Source organism: Hippopotamus amphibius, chromosome 1, assembly GCF_030028045.1.
Source record: "Hippopotamus amphibius kiboko isolate mHipAmp2 chromosome 1, mHipAmp2.hap2, whole genome shotgun sequence".
Lineage (NCBI taxonomy): Eukaryota > Metazoa > Chordata > Mammalia > Artiodactyla > Hippopotamidae > Hippopotamus > Hippopotamus amphibius.
This window is the reverse complement of record NC_080186.1, coordinates 19676544-19693493: the sequence shown is the minus strand read 5'-3', so window position 1 is coordinate 19693493 and position 16950 is coordinate 19676544. Positions and strand designations below refer to the sequence as shown.

The 16950-nt window shown below is 38.4% G+C and overlaps 1 protein-coding gene across 1 annotated transcript; it reads right to left on the bottom strand.

The window, feature by feature from the left end:
• Window positions 1–143: 143 nt before the first annotated feature.
• Window positions 144–16840, bottom strand: TMEM50A (transmembrane protein 50A). The gene is made up of 7 exons (XM_057700710.1): window positions 16714–16840; window positions 15039–15145; window positions 13299–13411; window positions 10418–10485; window positions 7763–7855; window positions 5157–5217; window positions 144–561 (listed from the first exon to the last, which is right to left on the bottom strand). Exons 2-7 carry the CDS (start codon window positions 15129–15131, stop codon window positions 516–518), a joined length of 474 nt encoding a protein of 157 aa, XP_057556693.1. The 5' UTR covers window positions 15132–15145; window positions 16714–16840; the 3' UTR covers window positions 144–515.
• Between the last annotated feature and the right edge of the window lie 110 nt (window positions 16841–16950).

Genomic DNA, 16950 nt, shown 5'->3' with positions numbered 1-16950 from the left:
ACAGAATTTTTGGCGAAACCATATAAACCAAACACAAAGTACAATGAGAAAGAATTCTGACCACTGAATAGTTTTTTAAAAACGAGAATATGTTTATATTTCATTTAACATTTGACACAGAAGAGGCCACATTTAAATAAACATTAAATTTTCAGAGCACTTTAATTGCAGTTTTGCACCTTGTATATGACAAATACGTAAGATGCTTCCATAATTTCTTTTGTGATTTACTTTTATTTTTATTAATTATATCATGATAAAACATAATAAAAATTTCTCATGTGAAATATTTTTCTTTAACATTTTACAAGTTAATCAAACGATTACCACAATAGATCTTGCTGTTGTTGTTTAAATAGGGAGTTGTCATGATTTTAGTATTATACAAATTTAAGCTGAGACTACACTTAGAAAGAAGTTTAGGAAATGGCATTACAAAAGACTGGGAGTGAGTAGTAAAAAAAAAAAACCCAAAGCCCATGCAGGGCTGCTGTGCAGTAATAAATCAGATGCTTTCACTGCCATAAGTCTTCCGTGCGGCCAAACTTAAAAACGAGCCCTCTGTGAATAAAATAAGAAACATCACATGACTAGCTGAGTTTGGGAAAAGAAAGACTATGTGAGATTTAGAAGCATGGGAAACTAACAACAAAGAATAATTGATGAGTTGTATGGAAAAAAACCCATGGGATGTATCAGAACAGAAACTGATCATTCTAATGTAGTAAACTCTTCCCTGAGCTCAGCTGTGCTATGTACCACCAGCTTCCCTGCATCCTTACCTTCTTAGTTTGGAGACATATGTTCCTCTTAAAAAGTTCACCAATGTTTGGCATGTAAGCATTATATGTCTGATTTTATCTAATTCATCCAACAAGCCTTTTCTGAGTCGAGGTGCTAGGCACTAGCAGCTAGGGCTATAAAGATACAGTCCCTGGCTTCAAGTTGCTCATGTTCTTGATGACACAATGTTTAGGTAAGTATGGGGGGCGGGGGTGGGGAGAGGCATATATTCCACATGTTAAGGGAGCAGAGAACATGTGGGAATTTATTTTGCCTGAATGTGTTAGAATAGGATTTACAGAGGTGGTGATATTAGATGAACTTTTAAGGATAAGCAGGAGTTTGAATGGCAGGTTGGGAGGAACAGGAGCTAGTGGGATGATGAAGGAAGATGTTTCAGGGAGAGGAAAAGGAGAAGTAGATCAAAAGGCAAAGAGGGATAAAAGACTACGGGGCCCCAGGAAAAGCCCAGGAGATGCATGTGTTAGGAAACACCCTCACAGAACTTACACTCTAGGTTTTGGGTTGGGAAGTGTCTATAGTTGGCTTCAAGGCTGCGGTTTAAGAGGGCAGAGTGCAATCGTATGCATAAGAATACACACACACACACACACACACACACATACACACACCCCTCAGTATAAACATCTGGGCTGTAGTAAAGCAGGGCAGAGTCCAATATGGCTAGAGTATAGTTTAAGAATCAAGGGGGGTGAGCAATGGTGGTGGCCAGGATTTGGTAAGCCAGCTGACCAGGGTGGCAAACTGCCCACAGGGGCCAGCCTACCGTGCCTTAGATGAGTCAAGGGAGCAGGCACCAGCCTGTGATCTACTAAAGGGGCAGCTGGTACTCGGGCCCAGGCAATGCATGAGATGGGACTATGTGGAGATGCATCCCCCGTTAAAAGAAACAACTTTAGCTCCAGCAGATTGTTGCTGAGCAGGGCCAAGGGTTGTCAGATCCTCTACTTTTCAAGAGAGGCCCCAAATTCCAATTTTTGGTGAAATCTCCTGATTTTTAAATGTCAGCTCACTAAACAAAAAGTACTTTGTAGGCTAAATAAAACAACAGTGGGCAGAATTTGGCTGGATGGTCACTAGCGGTGGTATCTTCTGTAGACAGCTCTGAGTTTTGAAAATTTTTAAGATGGGAAATGACAGGATTAGAGATATGTTTTAGAAGGAAAACTGACACAGGAAAACTGGATCCGAGGGAGGTATCAGTCAAGGATGTGAAGTGCTCAGGAAGGGATGAGGACGACCAAGCATAACAATGGAAATGGACAAAAAGAGAACAGGTTTAAGACAATTCAGAAGCGGACTCATCAGGGCTTGGACGTGGGGAGTAAGTGCAGGAAGAAATGAAGAGAGGGGTAGACACTTCAGTGGCATCTGCTGGTTTCTATATGTGTTTTCCAATTGCCAGTGTATACTCAAGGTTAAATCCTCAGTCAGAATGGTTGATTTAAAACAGGTTTCATAGGGAATTCCCTGGCGGTCCAGCGTTTATGACTCTGCGCTTCCCTGCAGGGGGCCCAGGTTCGATCCCTGGTCAGGGAACGAAGATCCCACAAACTACACGGGCAGCCAAAAAATAAAAACTGAAAAAAAAAAAACAAACCCATGTTTCATAGGCCTCTATAAAGGTACTTGAGTGTTTTTTGATGAAAACAAAAATGCAACCAGGAAGCCATCTATACCCTCTCTTGGAAGTATATGAATTCCTCTTTATAAAGGATTTCATAAACCTCCAAAAAGTGATTTATCTCTGCTCTTCCAGGTAATATCAAACCTACTGCTGCAAAAAAGAAAAACCGAAGTTGGGTGCAAAAAAGAAAAACCGAAGTTGGGTATCAGGGGCCTCTGCTCTCCAGACAGCTTAAAAGAGCTATGGTAACTTCAGCACACTAGTCACCAGCTGTAAACTGTAATGTCAATAGCTTCTGGGGCAAGAGCCAGTCCCTCCTACATTGTCACATGGTCACCTTTGGTACTGACATCTGTTTCTGATTTCTGAAACAGTGATTTCTAAGCTATTGCTGAGAACTGTTCTGTTATGAATCAAAATGGTAGGCAATCTGCTACAACTCTTCTGACAATGGTGTCTATTAGTTGAATTTAATTTCGATTTGCTTACGGTATTTTCACAAAACCAAATTAGTTTTTAGACTTAATAGGTAGAATAGTAATAAATGAGAAATTAACCAAACTTGTTGCACAGAAAAGTAATTTATTATAACCAATTTAAGACAATGACAAGTCAATGATCAGTTTCCAAGGTTTTGTGAAATGTGATAACCACTGTATGAGCTTATGTGTTTCTTCCCTCATTGGGAAAGATGAAATTTTCCCACAAATCCTCTCAATCCTCTGGCTCCTCCCTGCTATGACAGAGTAACTTCTCTGCCAACAGCAGCATCTCAAAGTGAAACTTACTTTATCCTCTACCTCTGCCAGAGTAAATAATGATTAAAATAAAGAAGACTGCTATTTGCTCTTCCCTGGCTGGTTCTCAGTAAATCCCTTCTCCACCACTCCATCCTGAAGATTTTCTTACCCCTGCCTTTGACCCTGTTACACTCCCTTCCTTTGGCTGAAGCTGTGGGGCACTGAATTCCCACCGAGCACCTCTAACACTGTGGAGATACTAGAGTAGTGCGCTCAGGATGCCTGGTCCTTCTTTAAAGATGTTCAAGCCTCAGCACTGCAGCTTGAAAGGAAAAGAAATCCTAAATATCAACACTGTCCCTCTCATAAACATATGCTACATTAGCCTACAAAATAACAAACTTACCCATATTTATCAAATTTACATAACTTGGGGAGTGAGGTTTGTTTGCTTTGTATTTTTCAAGTACAGTGTTACATTCTTTAAAAAAAAAAAAAGGCAGGAGGGAAACAGAACTAATACTAAGCAACTGGCTGAAGACTCAGCAAAAGGAGAAAATGTCAATTAAACTCACTCCAAATTTTAAATTTCACCCTCCTGGAGCCTGAACTTCAGAGTCAGCCTGAATTTTAGTCACATAATCTCAAACGTGATCTCTGTGGCTGTTTCTCACATACAGAATGGCAATAATAATGGAGCCACCTTCAGAATTGTTTTGGGATTAACTGAGAGCACACATGTAACACACTAAGAATGATGCCTTGCATACAAAAAAGTGCTCAATAAACTTTGGTCATTATTTTCTGCAACAAAAACGAATGGCTCACCATTTTTTAAAAAATTCTTTGGGTTTTCTCCACTAGTTTCAAGACATGAGGTATGACCCAAAGAAGCTGTGTATCTTGCCACATGTAAGTTCACATTTTTCTTATTTCTAAACTGATTTTATAAAACTGCAAAAAATGCTTTGTAGGGGAATGGAAAAAATGTGAATACCAACTGCTGACTATTATTAAAGGGACACTGTTAGCATTTCATGAGTGGTTCCAATAGATATGGGGCGTCTATTTCCTTTTAGAAGGTGGGTGGGAAGGGAAAGGGAGGGGAAAGTCCTAGAATAGACTGTCCTAGAATATATAGCACATAAAGAATACACAGAATATAATTTTTTTTTTTAATCTTTTTGGATTAAGGACATCTTTGAAAATCTGATGAAAGCCAGATTCTCTTTCCATAAACAAGCAGAAAAACCAACCTCTCACATACAGAAATGTCTGGTGGTTTCCAATTTTCAGAAGCCTACCCATGGAACGGAAGTTAAGAACTCCTGATGTGCAGGATAAAGAGAAGCTTTTGTTGTTGCTGTTGCTGTTGTTTTGGGGGGAGGGGTTGAGTGGGAGGCTAGGGATAGGGGGAAGGGCAGGCCCTAAGTGTCCAGGAAAGAAGGAACATTAGAAAAGATTAGCGATTAAAGTATTAAGGTTTTTAGGGGGTCTTAGTAATCTTATAATTTGTCATTGCATGAGAAGGATAAAAAAATGTCAGGGCTTTTCCTCTACCCCTCAAAACATCACACACAAATTTTAGTGACACCATGGATGAAAAGAACCATAAAATGCACCCAGAAACAAAATTTTAAGGAGAAATGGTTTACTTAGGCTTTCACTAAAAGCAACTGTTAGAGATAAGATTTTGAATGAACAGTGCCAGTGTTCTATGACCAAACCTACACAAATCACAGTTCTTCATTAAAGGGGAGGTGGTGGCAATTTTAAAAACCAATGTATGTTCCCAAGGTGGGCAGCAAACCAATCCATGTATGAAAAACTATCTTTCTCAGTCTCATTCTTCATATTTTATGACAACAACATGGCGGAGGGACATTAGACGGGGGAAGTTAAGCAACTATAGTAAATGACATAAAATAAACTATTATTTGAAAAAAAGAAAAAACTTTAAGATGAAGAATGCAAAACAAACTTACCCAAAAAAGATGAAGGCATTTTGGAAAAATACAGCAATTCCAGGATATACTATGGTTTTTTCTGTAAAAATAATTGTAATATTTAGAGGTTTATAATCTCAAAACATTCAGTTTCTGATAAACTGCTGAGTATCAGTTTTCCTGCCTAACATCATTGATTTTTCTGCTAAGTATGGGTGGTGTGGGTATTAAATGACATAATACATATGACAGAGTGTAGCAGTGGTTTAATAAACGGTAGCCTTCTTCATTGCCTTAACAACTACTGAGGGCATACTATATGCCAGCACTGTTCAATGTGCTGAGGTTACTGCAGTAAATAAAACAGGCAAAATGTTTGTCTTCATGGAGCTAGAGAATACCGAGAATAAATAAGAAGAAAGGTACAGAAGTGTAGTGAATGATGATATTTTATACAGGTGGCCAGGAAGACCTCATGAGAAGGTGACATTGGCATAAAGACATGAAGAAGGAAGTGAGGGCAGGAGCCATGCAGAAGCAGCAGAACAGCAAGTGCAAAAGACCTGAGGCAGGAGCGTGCTGGTACATTAGAGGAACGGTCACATGGGCAAAAGAGAGTAAAGCAGGAGACAGAACAGAGAAGTACGAGGGGCAGGCTGCGGGGTGCAGATCCTCCAGAGCCACGAAGTCATGGTGAGGACTTTGATTTTCACTCTGGGTGAGAGGAAAAGCCATTGGAGGGTTCTGAGCAGAAAAGTGACCTGAACTGACACATTTCAATAGGATCCTTCTGGCTGCTGTGCTGACAGCCAACTAAAGGGGGGGAGGGGAGAAACAGAAACCAGTGAGGTGGCTATTTTAGGAAATCAGGCCAGAGACTATAATGGGTTGAACCAGGGTGGGGGCCATGGAGAAGGCAAAAAGTGGTCAGATTCAAGGTATATTTTAATAGCAGAATCAACAGGATTTGATGACAGATTGGGGTGTGGGATGTGAGAGAAAGAGGCGTCATCTTTGACAGGCCTTAAGCACCCAGGTTTTGGGCCTAAACACCTGGATGGAGGAAGCAGTCACTAACTAAGATGGGCAAGACTGCCAGAGGACCGTTTTGTCTCCACTTTATCCTGGATTGAAGTTGAAATTCTCATAAATTTCTACTACTGGAGCTGTTAATGATCACTCACTAACTGACAAACTGAGGCATGATGAATAGATGAACAGCAACTTTTTCTCATCATAGTTCTAAATTAATCTGATTACCATATAGGTTTGTATAAGCCTTCTCTATTAGAAGTATACGTTAAATATTCCAGATCAAATAACTATTACCACTAGAATGACTCATAAAGATCCTATATAAAGGCAACTTTATAAAATTACAGATCTCCTGATAATAATTCTCAAAACATAACTTGGCTTCAGAAGTCTTGAGAAAATAACTTAAAAGTCTATGAGATGGAAAAAAAAAAGTCTATGAGATGAACAGATTCCTACAAAAAGGGGCTCTGTATTAATAGTTGTATCTAGGAAAGAAGAATTATCAGTAATTTTATTTTCCTTTTTGAGCTCTTTTACATTCTCAGTTTTCTACAATGAACAAGAATTATGCAATTCACACGATTAAAAAGTAGCATTTTTGTTTTTAAATTATGATGATGATAGATTTTGTAGCAGCAAGAGAACCTTTTATGATATCATGTTAAATGCAAAAGGCTAGGTTCAAAATTATATTTATACTATGATTATAACAACTTAAAAAACATAAGAAACCAAAGGAAATAGACCAAAATATTTAAGTGTAATAAGATTATTACAGTTTTCCTTTTCTTTCTTTTCTACATTTTAGTAACATGGTTTTATAATAAATTACATAAATAAAAGAATATATATAAATATTTAAAATTGCCTATCATTCCTATCTATGAGATTTAAACAATTTTAATAAAAAATCAGGAAACCAATGATTTTAATCCAAGAATTACATTTTATTTAAAGAAGTAAAATGTTAAAATATGAGCTAGCTTAGATCTCTGCTGTCTAGTTTGGCAAATCATTAATATTATATTTTTACTATGATAAGCATAGTCAATTTTACTCAGAACATTAAATGGATTTCATGTTTTTCTGTGGTCTTTCAAGGCAAAATTTCCGCCGGGGACCCAAGAGCAGATCTTTTCCTATCTTGCCTTAAACTGGCCTTATATAGCAGATACACATTAAGTGGTAATTTGCTTTTCTATCTAAAAGAAGATGCTATCATATTATCTGGGAGGCTTAGCTCAATAAATTTCAATTCTAGCATGTTAGAGCTTTGCCTGGATATTCTTCAGCAAGTCAAAACTTGCCAAATAGCTGGACAACATATGTGTTCTGCTTTTGAGGTTTTTGGAAGCCAAAGTGAAACAAGGTATAGAGCTGTGTTCCATTCCTTCCAGGCTCTAGATAAGAAGAGAAAATACAGAAGACAGGCATACTAAAAATACAGCAAGCAACCAAAACAAATACAGATGGGGGAGGGGAGTGTCCAGGCACGAATGCCTTGCTAGTATGAAAAAAGCTTTATTCTAAAAAAAAAAAAAAAAAAAACTTTAATGCAAAATTTCAGTATTCCATTGAAGTAAAATATAAATTGTGTTTTCTCTTACCTTTAGCAACATACCCTCCAAAAAGAATCCACATAGATGCGATCAGAGAGCCAAAGGCCAACATGAAACCAATAAACAGCCAAATGCGAGCACCTTAAGAGAAATAAGAATTGTTTCTCATATGGCAGCACTCAGTTCAATTAACTTTCCAAAAAGAAGACAAAAACCCAAAGAGAAAAATATGTGTAGTTGCCATTAAAGCCTAAAGCAAGAACAGTGAAAAAATGTGCTGGGTATCATCAATGTGGACATTGGCCCTTTTCCTGTTGGCTGGTCTATGTAGTCTAAGCGCCTACGCTTACTTTCCCCAACTATATACACGGAGAAAAACTTTACTTACTCTTCCTGTATAAATTTCTCAAAATATGTTTCACTATATTTAGAAGCTTATTCTCCAAGTATTTTTAGAAATTGTGCTCCAAAGTTTAAAGTCCTCCAAGAGAACTTTCAAACAATAACATAGGTGTACTTAACAAAAAATTCATATTCAGTGATATGTGAATCTAAACACTACTGTATTTCACTTTCAGGCAAGTCAGGTAGCAAAACAAATTCAAATTTAGTGTGGCTGGCATTTAGGACTAAGCTGCATTAAAATTATGTTAACAGAGAAAGACAATCAACTTATAAATCACATTTACATAATATTTATGAAGATTTGCTACGAAATAAATGGAGTCATTAGAGCACCTAAAATGAATTCTGAGATGAGTTTATTTAATTAGCACAAATACATTTTAATAAAAACACTGCCTTGCTCAATAAAGCACAGCAAATACAATGTTATACATAAATTTCTGATTTCATACCCAAAACATAAAACAATAGTTCTGAAATAATAAGTTGTTACTCATGGATGAGATATTAAAACAAATGCAACTAGCTCTGGACCCCCAAAGCTGTGCTAACAAATTTTATTTATGGATGTGATTGCCATATTCTATCTAGTCTTAGCTCTAGCTATTATTGGCTTATCATCACCAAAACTAACTGCTAACGTTCATCTCTTTATGTTTAGAGTTTACAAGGTTGTGCTACATCAGTATTTCTGTATCTCTTCTACTTAAGTTTATCTACAAAGAGAGTGAATCAGTCTGAAAGCACAGACCAGACCTGACTACTGCAGTTTCTCCCGTTTCATTAGGAGAAAAAAAGAAAAAAGTCACCTGAAATTTGCCTATATCCAGGTTTATTTTTGTATAGATACAATATTTTAAGTGTACCATTTAAACTGCTCAATAAATATCTATCCCCTCAAATCTCTGACTAAACTGGACCCTACAGGAAGCTGTGCTACATGTATCCTGTATTCTGCCTACCTCGGGTACATGGCCATGGGGTCCAGGGGACATGAGTTCCTTACCTGAGAAGGGCAGGCCTGGGTGAATCTAAGCACTAAAATTCTATTATTCTATTCCGTTTTGCAAGATTAAAAGAGTTCTGCAGGTTTGGCTGCACAACAAAAATGAATGTACTGGGACATCCCTGGTGGCACAGTGGTTAAGGATCCGCCGGCCAATGCAGGGGACATGAGTTTGATCCCTGGTCCAGGAAGATCCCACATGCCACGGAGCAACTAAGCCTGTGTGCCACAACTACCGAGCCTGCGCTCTAGAGCCCTCGAGCCACAACTAATGAGCCCATGTGCCGCAACTACTGAAGCCCACATGCCTAGAGCCCGTGTTCCGCAACAAGAGAAGCCAACGCACTGAGAAGCCTGTGCACCGCAATGAAGAGTAGCCCCTACTCGCCACAACTAGAGAAAGCCTGCATGCAGCAGTGAAGACCCAGTGCAGCCAAAAATAAATAAAATAATAAATAAATCTTAAAAAAAAAGAATGTACCTGCTACTGAACTGCACACTTAAAAATAGTTAAGATGGTAAATTTTATGTTGTGTATTTTGAAACACACCAAAAAACTATGAATTTAAGCTATTTCAAAATGCCAATTCAATCAAGTAAGGTTGGCAAAAAAGGGAAGAAAATAATTTATGTGTATAGCTTCAAGTACTAGAAATTCTATTTTGTATATGTATTCTTTATTACATGCTGTTCTTTACTGTATACTATATACATTTATTTCTACATATTATTGCACAGGGTTATACTCTGCATAGTCTCTACTATTCCACATATTCTGTACAACTTGGCAAACTTTGACCTATGCGACTTTTACTTTAGGCCTTGAAACCCATAACTTCCCCTCAGACACACCTCCATCCTAGCCCCATCTGAAAAAGTCAGACAAGTGGCCCTTTCATGTATAATTCTCATTTAAGAGTGTATAGGGCTTCCTAGGTGGTGCAGTGGTTAAGAATCTGCCTGCCAATGCAGGGGACACAGGTTCGATCCCTGCTCCGGGAAGATCCCACAAGCCTCAGAGCAACTAAGCCCGTGTGCCACAACTATTGAGCCCATGTGCCGCAACTACTGAAGCTCATGCACCTAGGGCCCATGCTGCACAAGAAGAGAAGCCTCAGCAATGAAGAGCCTGTGCACACAGCAAAGAGTAGCCCCCCTCACCACAACTAGAGAAAGCCCGCGTGCAGCAACGAAGACCCAACACAGCCAATAAATAAATAAATTTATTTTTTAAAAAAAGTTAAAAAAAGAAAAAAAGAGTGTATAGTAAGATGTTGTTTGCACCTATTTACCTGTTTGACCCAGGCAACCTTCACTGTAACTGTCACCTCGGACTTGTCCATTTGATACTGCATTAATCCTGTGTGAATACAATAAAACCAAGAGATCAGGGTCTCTGACTCCAAGAGGAAATTATCCACGACATCAAACTATCAGGTACAATAAACCAGAGTTCTGCAACTTTAAGGTAAGTCTTCATGAGTCTTGAGTAATGGATTCATATGACCTTAGGCAAGTCCCCTCAACCAGATACCCTGCAAAAGCAGTAGATATAGTCCTGAGGCCAGCAGAATCAGCACCATCTGGGAACTCTTCAGAAGGAAAATTCTCTGTCTCCACCCCAAGTTTACTGAAGCAGAAACTCTGGGTATGGGGCCCAGCAATCTGTATTTTAACAAATCCTTCAGGTGATTCTGATGCTTGTTAAAATCTGTGAGTGAAATTCTCAAAATTATATCTTGCTAAGTACAGAACGATCTTTAGCTTGGTTCTATTTAGTTTTTCATTTGTATACATCAGACATACTCTATGTGAAGAGATGCAAGTGGTAAAATCTTGTTTCTTTTTCGATCCTTGATTTATGTTCCCAACATAAGGTGTCTTTCACTGACTTCCACAGAACACCACTCTAAATTGAGATAGCCTTGCTTTCTTTAGAAGCATCCTACGAAAATGTTTAAATGTCACAGGAAAATGTTCACAATATATCAAGTTAAGAAGTTAGGAAACTCCATTTAATTGTGTATGTGTGAGTGTCTACCACTAGAATGTAAGCTTCATAAGGACAGGGACTGTGTCTATCTTATTCCTCACTTTCAGTCTCAGTGCTCAGCACAGGGCTTGGCACATAGTAGGTGCTCAATAAACATGCTGAATATATGAACCCTAATCTTTTCACAATAATATGAAGTCTTAATTTATTCATTCAAATCTTAGTTTCAGAATGATCAAAATATTCATAATTATTTTCAGTGATCTCTGTGTTAAATTATTTGGTACATAAAATAAATAAATTTTAAAACAAGTTTCACATTTTTAAACAATGCAGATGTTCTTGGGCTAGTGGCTGTCGGCTCTTGTTTTTCCTTGCTGAACCACCTGAATACACCTCACAGTCCTCTGTGGGACAGCCATGACCCTGCCTTGTCAGTTTTCACCACTAGGCACATTCTTGAATGAACAACCTCTGTTTGTTCTCTGGTATTGCTAGTTTTGTACATTATCACAAACTTACAGAAAAGTCACAAGTATAGTTCAAATAAATCTGTTTTCCTGAAACATTTGAAACTTGCCAACATGATGCCCCATAACCCCAGAATGTGTACCTATTGCCTACAAACAATACAGTTCCACAGAACAATACAACCTTCAAGATCAGGAAATTAATAATGATGCATCACCACTAGCTAACCATCAGACCTCATTCAAGTTCCCCAGTTGTCCCACTAGTGCTCCAAATAGCAAAAGGATCCTGGTCCAGAACCATGAGGGCCCGTTTTGGTCTCCTGCCTCAACCCTTTACTCCAGCCATACTGGTCTCCTTGCCACAGAGCCTTTGTGTTTGCTCTTCCATCTGTCTGGAATGATCCTCTCTTAAGTATCGCCATGATCAGGTCCTTCCCTTCTTCAAATCTTTAATTAAAAATCACCTTCCTATATGATCCAGTAATCCCACTACTGCGCATATACCCAAAGAAAACCATAATCCCAAAAGAAACATGTACCATAATGTTTATTGCAGCACTATTTACAATAGCCAGGACATGGAAGCAACCTAAATGCCCATCAACAAATGAATGGATAAAGAAGATGTGGCATATATATACAATGGAATATTACTCAGCTATAAAGAGGGAGGAGATGGAGCTTCTGATGAGGTGGATAGACCTAGAGTTTGTCATACAGAGTGAAGTAAGTCAGAAAGAGAAAGACAAATATTGTATGCTAACTCATATATATGGAATCTAAAAATGGTACTGATGAACTCAGTGACAAGATAAGAAGAAGGACGCAGATGCAGAGAATGGACTGGAGAACTCGAGGTTTGGGGGGGGCGGGGGGTGAAGGGGAAGCTGAGACGAAATGAGAGAGTAGCACAGACATGTGTATACTACCAACTGTAAAATAGATAGCCAGTGGGAAGTTGTTGTATAACAAAGGGAGTTCAACTCGAGGATGGATGATACCTTAGAGGACTGGGATGGGGAGGGTGGGGGGGGACTCGAGGGAGGGAGGAAATACGGGGATATGTGTATAAAAACAGATGACTGAAATTGGCGTACCCCCCCAAAAAATAATAAATAAATAAACAAAATTAAAAAAAAAAAATCACCTTCCTAGTAAGGTCTTCCTTGACTCTACTTAAATTTTTACACCCCCTGCTGACATCTCCTATCTCCCTCCTCTGCTTTCTTCCTCTAGCACTTATCATTATCTTACATGCTATATATTTATTTCTCTGCCTCACTCATTAAGGTATAAATTCCGTAAAGGCAGATTTTCCTGTTTTATTTACTGTACTTCCTGTACCTAGACCAGAGCCTGGGAACATAAAAACTTAATAAATATTTGTTGGATGAATGAATATACAAACTCTTAGACAAAGTACATGGTTTCTGACCTAAAAGTAAAGTTATAAACACTGGCAGCCTAGAAACAAAAGGATAGCTGAGAGAAGCTGGGAGACAGAAGTGGGAGAGGAGAGATGGAAGAAAGAATAGAAAAGAGGACTGCTGCTTTTCTTCATAAGTTCTTCTCTATGATTTGACTTTTAAACCATGTCCCATATGTTAATTTGGTAACATTAAAAAACTTTAACCTACTCAACTATATATAAAATGTTTTTCTTTTGTGACAACCTGTGTAAGTCGTGTCACTAACAATGACACTTACATTAGGAAGGCTATAGTTGCTATAACACCGCAGGCGTGGTAGGAGTGGTTGAACTCTTCCATGCTGGGATAAATGACAGCTGCATCTATGATAATCCACCAGCCTGTAAAAAACTAAAACAAACAAAACCACAAAAGGAGAAGTTACGGTAATTTCACAACTTACTGGCTAAAAAGAAAGCAAGGAATCTAAGTGAAGAGATCCCTTTCAATAAAGTCCAAAATTTTCTTAAATGTTCCAGCAGTTTCTTGCATATAATTGGCACATGGCTGAATATCTGATGAAAGATTAGATACCCTAAAGTCCCACAGCAATTATTACTTATTAACATGAATTTCTTTTCTAAGACTACTTGTCATTATTTTACATTGTCATATTAAAGCCTGTAATCTAATTTTCGTGAACTAGAAGTAAGTTATAATATTTCATGGCAGGAGAAAGGGAAAAAAGTGATTCAGACTCCAACTGACAGGAGGAGTGGCCTGTTGCTGATATAAGCCTCCAGAAAAATATTATTAAAAATGAAAAAAAAATTCAAAATAACATGGGGAATAACTATCATTGATAGAACTGTAGCCAGCCTCTTGGTATTGTGAAATAAACAATGGCTGTGCTGCACTGCTCTCCCTTTTGATGAATTATAGTGCAGTCCACAGATGGTCTCAGAGGTGATGCTAAATTCAATTTAAATACCAAATTATAATTTATCTTAATTGAATTTGGTTCTAGACATCATCAAGGGCAAACATAATGAAAAAAAATTAAAACTGCACAAATATTTTTATCACCTGAACAGAAACTTACAATAAGATATTAACCAAATTCTGACAAGCAGCTCAGAAGGTTTGGAAAGTAACCCCCTTCTCTACCCCCACTTCCAACCCTGACCTAGTTAGCTTTCAGAACTGCCATCTTCAGGAAATTATTTAAAAATACCTATTTTAGGTTAATCACATTATTTTTTATCAGGTAACAGATGCATACTCAATTGATGACATTTTTACTAGCTAACACAAGTACTCTTTTACTGTTGTTTTTTTACCGTTAACTCAATGTATTCAACATATTTTCTTCATAGACTAAAATTCAAAGCTTTTTTTCTTTTTGATGTAAGAGAAAAATTTCTACAGTACTTTTATACTTTGAGATTACTTTGGAAAAATATAGGATAATTATTTTTCATAGATTATAACTGTCAGACTAGGAAAAGAGGGAATATTTAAAACTTAGATTTTTGTTTGTTTACTTAAAATTCACTCTTTAGAGCATATGACAATTTATACTATAAATTACTTATAAGCAACATATTTTAATGAGTTTTCTTTGTTTTTTCTAATAAGATTGAGAAGAAAGTTAACGCTGGATTATGGAGAAATGCAATCGTATCTCTTGAATGGTTCTGACCTGATTGTTTCTTAAACACTTCTTGGTAACTTAATGTACTCATTAAGAGGAAGCATAACCCATGTTAGGAATAAAAGTATAAAATATACTGTCTTACTAAACAATTTTTTTCATGCAGTTAAACAAAAATAATCTACTAATCAAATTTCAAGCCATAACGTCAACTCTTTAAATGGAATCACTAAACCCTCTCATAAATAAAATATCAACACTTATTTTTAAAAATTCAGTCATCAAAGATAAATACTACGTGCTTAAAGACATCACACAGAATTTAAAATACATAAAAACAAACACACCAAAATAATGAAGGCCCAAATTATCAAGGACACTTACTAGGACACCGGCAGCAATGGAAGCAATAGTATTGCGCTTTTCCCCCCAATCAATGCATTCTGAGCATCTCAAGCCTTCTAGAAATCCAGACATTTTTTCTCAGGTCACTTAAAAAACAAGCAAACAAAACCAACTAAATAAAGTACTTCTACTGACTTGCTTCAAACCTGACTTATGTTTCTAGAAAATAATTAACAGTTTAGGAATAATTTAATAAAAGTGAAGTTACAAATACTTTATTTGGCTATTACATATACTTCAGAATATTTGATTTAGCTTTTGGTGAACTTGCACACAACTTTGGAAAACAAAACGTGGACTCATTTAGGGTTTGTTCGTTTTTTTTAAATTTTTTATAAACAAAAGTGGGCATCCAAATACTGAAAAAAAATTTATAATGATTATTAATTTCAATTCCAAGCTAAGTTATCATATGACTTAGATATTTACAGTCCAGCAGCACTAGCAAAGTGAAGAGACAAATGATAAAACTGCGGTTCTGAGTTAACGCAGGGACTCAGATGAAAAATATTTCTCTCAGCAATTTACACAGTTTATCACAGAACATGTTTCTTCACACTCAGATTAAGAAATTAAACGCTGCACCCGCATCACGTCCTTTCATTATTTTTTCCTTCTCCAAGCCTGTCTTTTGGCGTCATTTCTATGTAGAGAACACCCATTTCATTTTAATAATCTCTCTGATTCTAACATGTTTTCCAGCCAAGAGAAAGCACAAAATTAAAGTCAATATTAATCCAGACCATAAAAAAAGAAAGAAAGGAAGGAAGAAATTAAAGAAGAAAAGAAGGAAAGAAAAGAAAGAAAAAATATCCACTGCTAAATTACCATGGACGACATTTACAGAAAACATTCCTTAGAGCTGGGCTATACAGACCTAATCTGAGACACATCCATAGAATCTCTATTTCAGAGGATGAAAAAGCCTGCATTAAGTGTAAATTGTTAATAATCAAGCAAACATCCAAACTTCTACCGTGAATCTTAATCTGTCCACGAAGCTACTCTGTAGCCAGCAACCATGGTTGTTCAAAAACATATCCTAAAAGACAGCAATGAATTCTGTTGGAAACTCCCTTTTAAAAACTACATTAAAAATTGTGATTATAACCAGTGCTAACATGCCTTTAGGACAAGTCCAATTCTGAAAATGCACTTGTTTTATCCTTCCCTGGGAGGAACGGCCACCCAGTATGTTGTTTTCGGTTCACCCCAATGACGCCGCCCCGAATCCGTTTTTCTTTGGTTTATCCCCCGCGCACTCAGGCCCAAACTCCGCCCTCCAGACTCTGGGGATGTGAGGTGTAGAGAACGGCCTGGGGCTGCGAAGATGTTGGGAACTTGTGCTAGCTCTTCTGGCTCGGCCATCTCCCTTGCCGAGGGAACCAGCCGGTTGACACTCCTTCCGGGGTGTCAGCTTCTCCAGCTTTTAAGTAGGGGGCATGGCGATTTTCAGGGATCCCTCTCCCGCCGCCGGCCGGACAGAGTCAGCAGGAAGTGGCCAGGAAGGGTCCAGCAAGGCATAGCCTGAGCCTGCAGCTTCGCAGTGGACCCAACGACCCAGGCAGCATCGGCCAGGCAGACAGTCCCGGGTCCCGGCCTTATCTGGCCTGCGTCGGTTTCTCCCCTTCCCCCACACAAGCCTGGCACTTACGTCCAGCCCCGTCCGCGCAATCGGTCCGGAGTCCGGTGTTGCGCCGCGCCGGGCCGCCTCGCTTTCCCCGGTCGGGCCAAGAAAACAAAACCGCCCCAGGCCGTCGGATACCCGGATGGAGCAGCACGGTGGGGGGGGGGGGGGCCCCCTCCGGGGGCTCGGTCGCGCATGCGGAGACGGGGCGAAGGGAGGGGCTCGGGGGGGAGGGGGCCCGGCTGAGGAAGGGCCAGAGGGAGC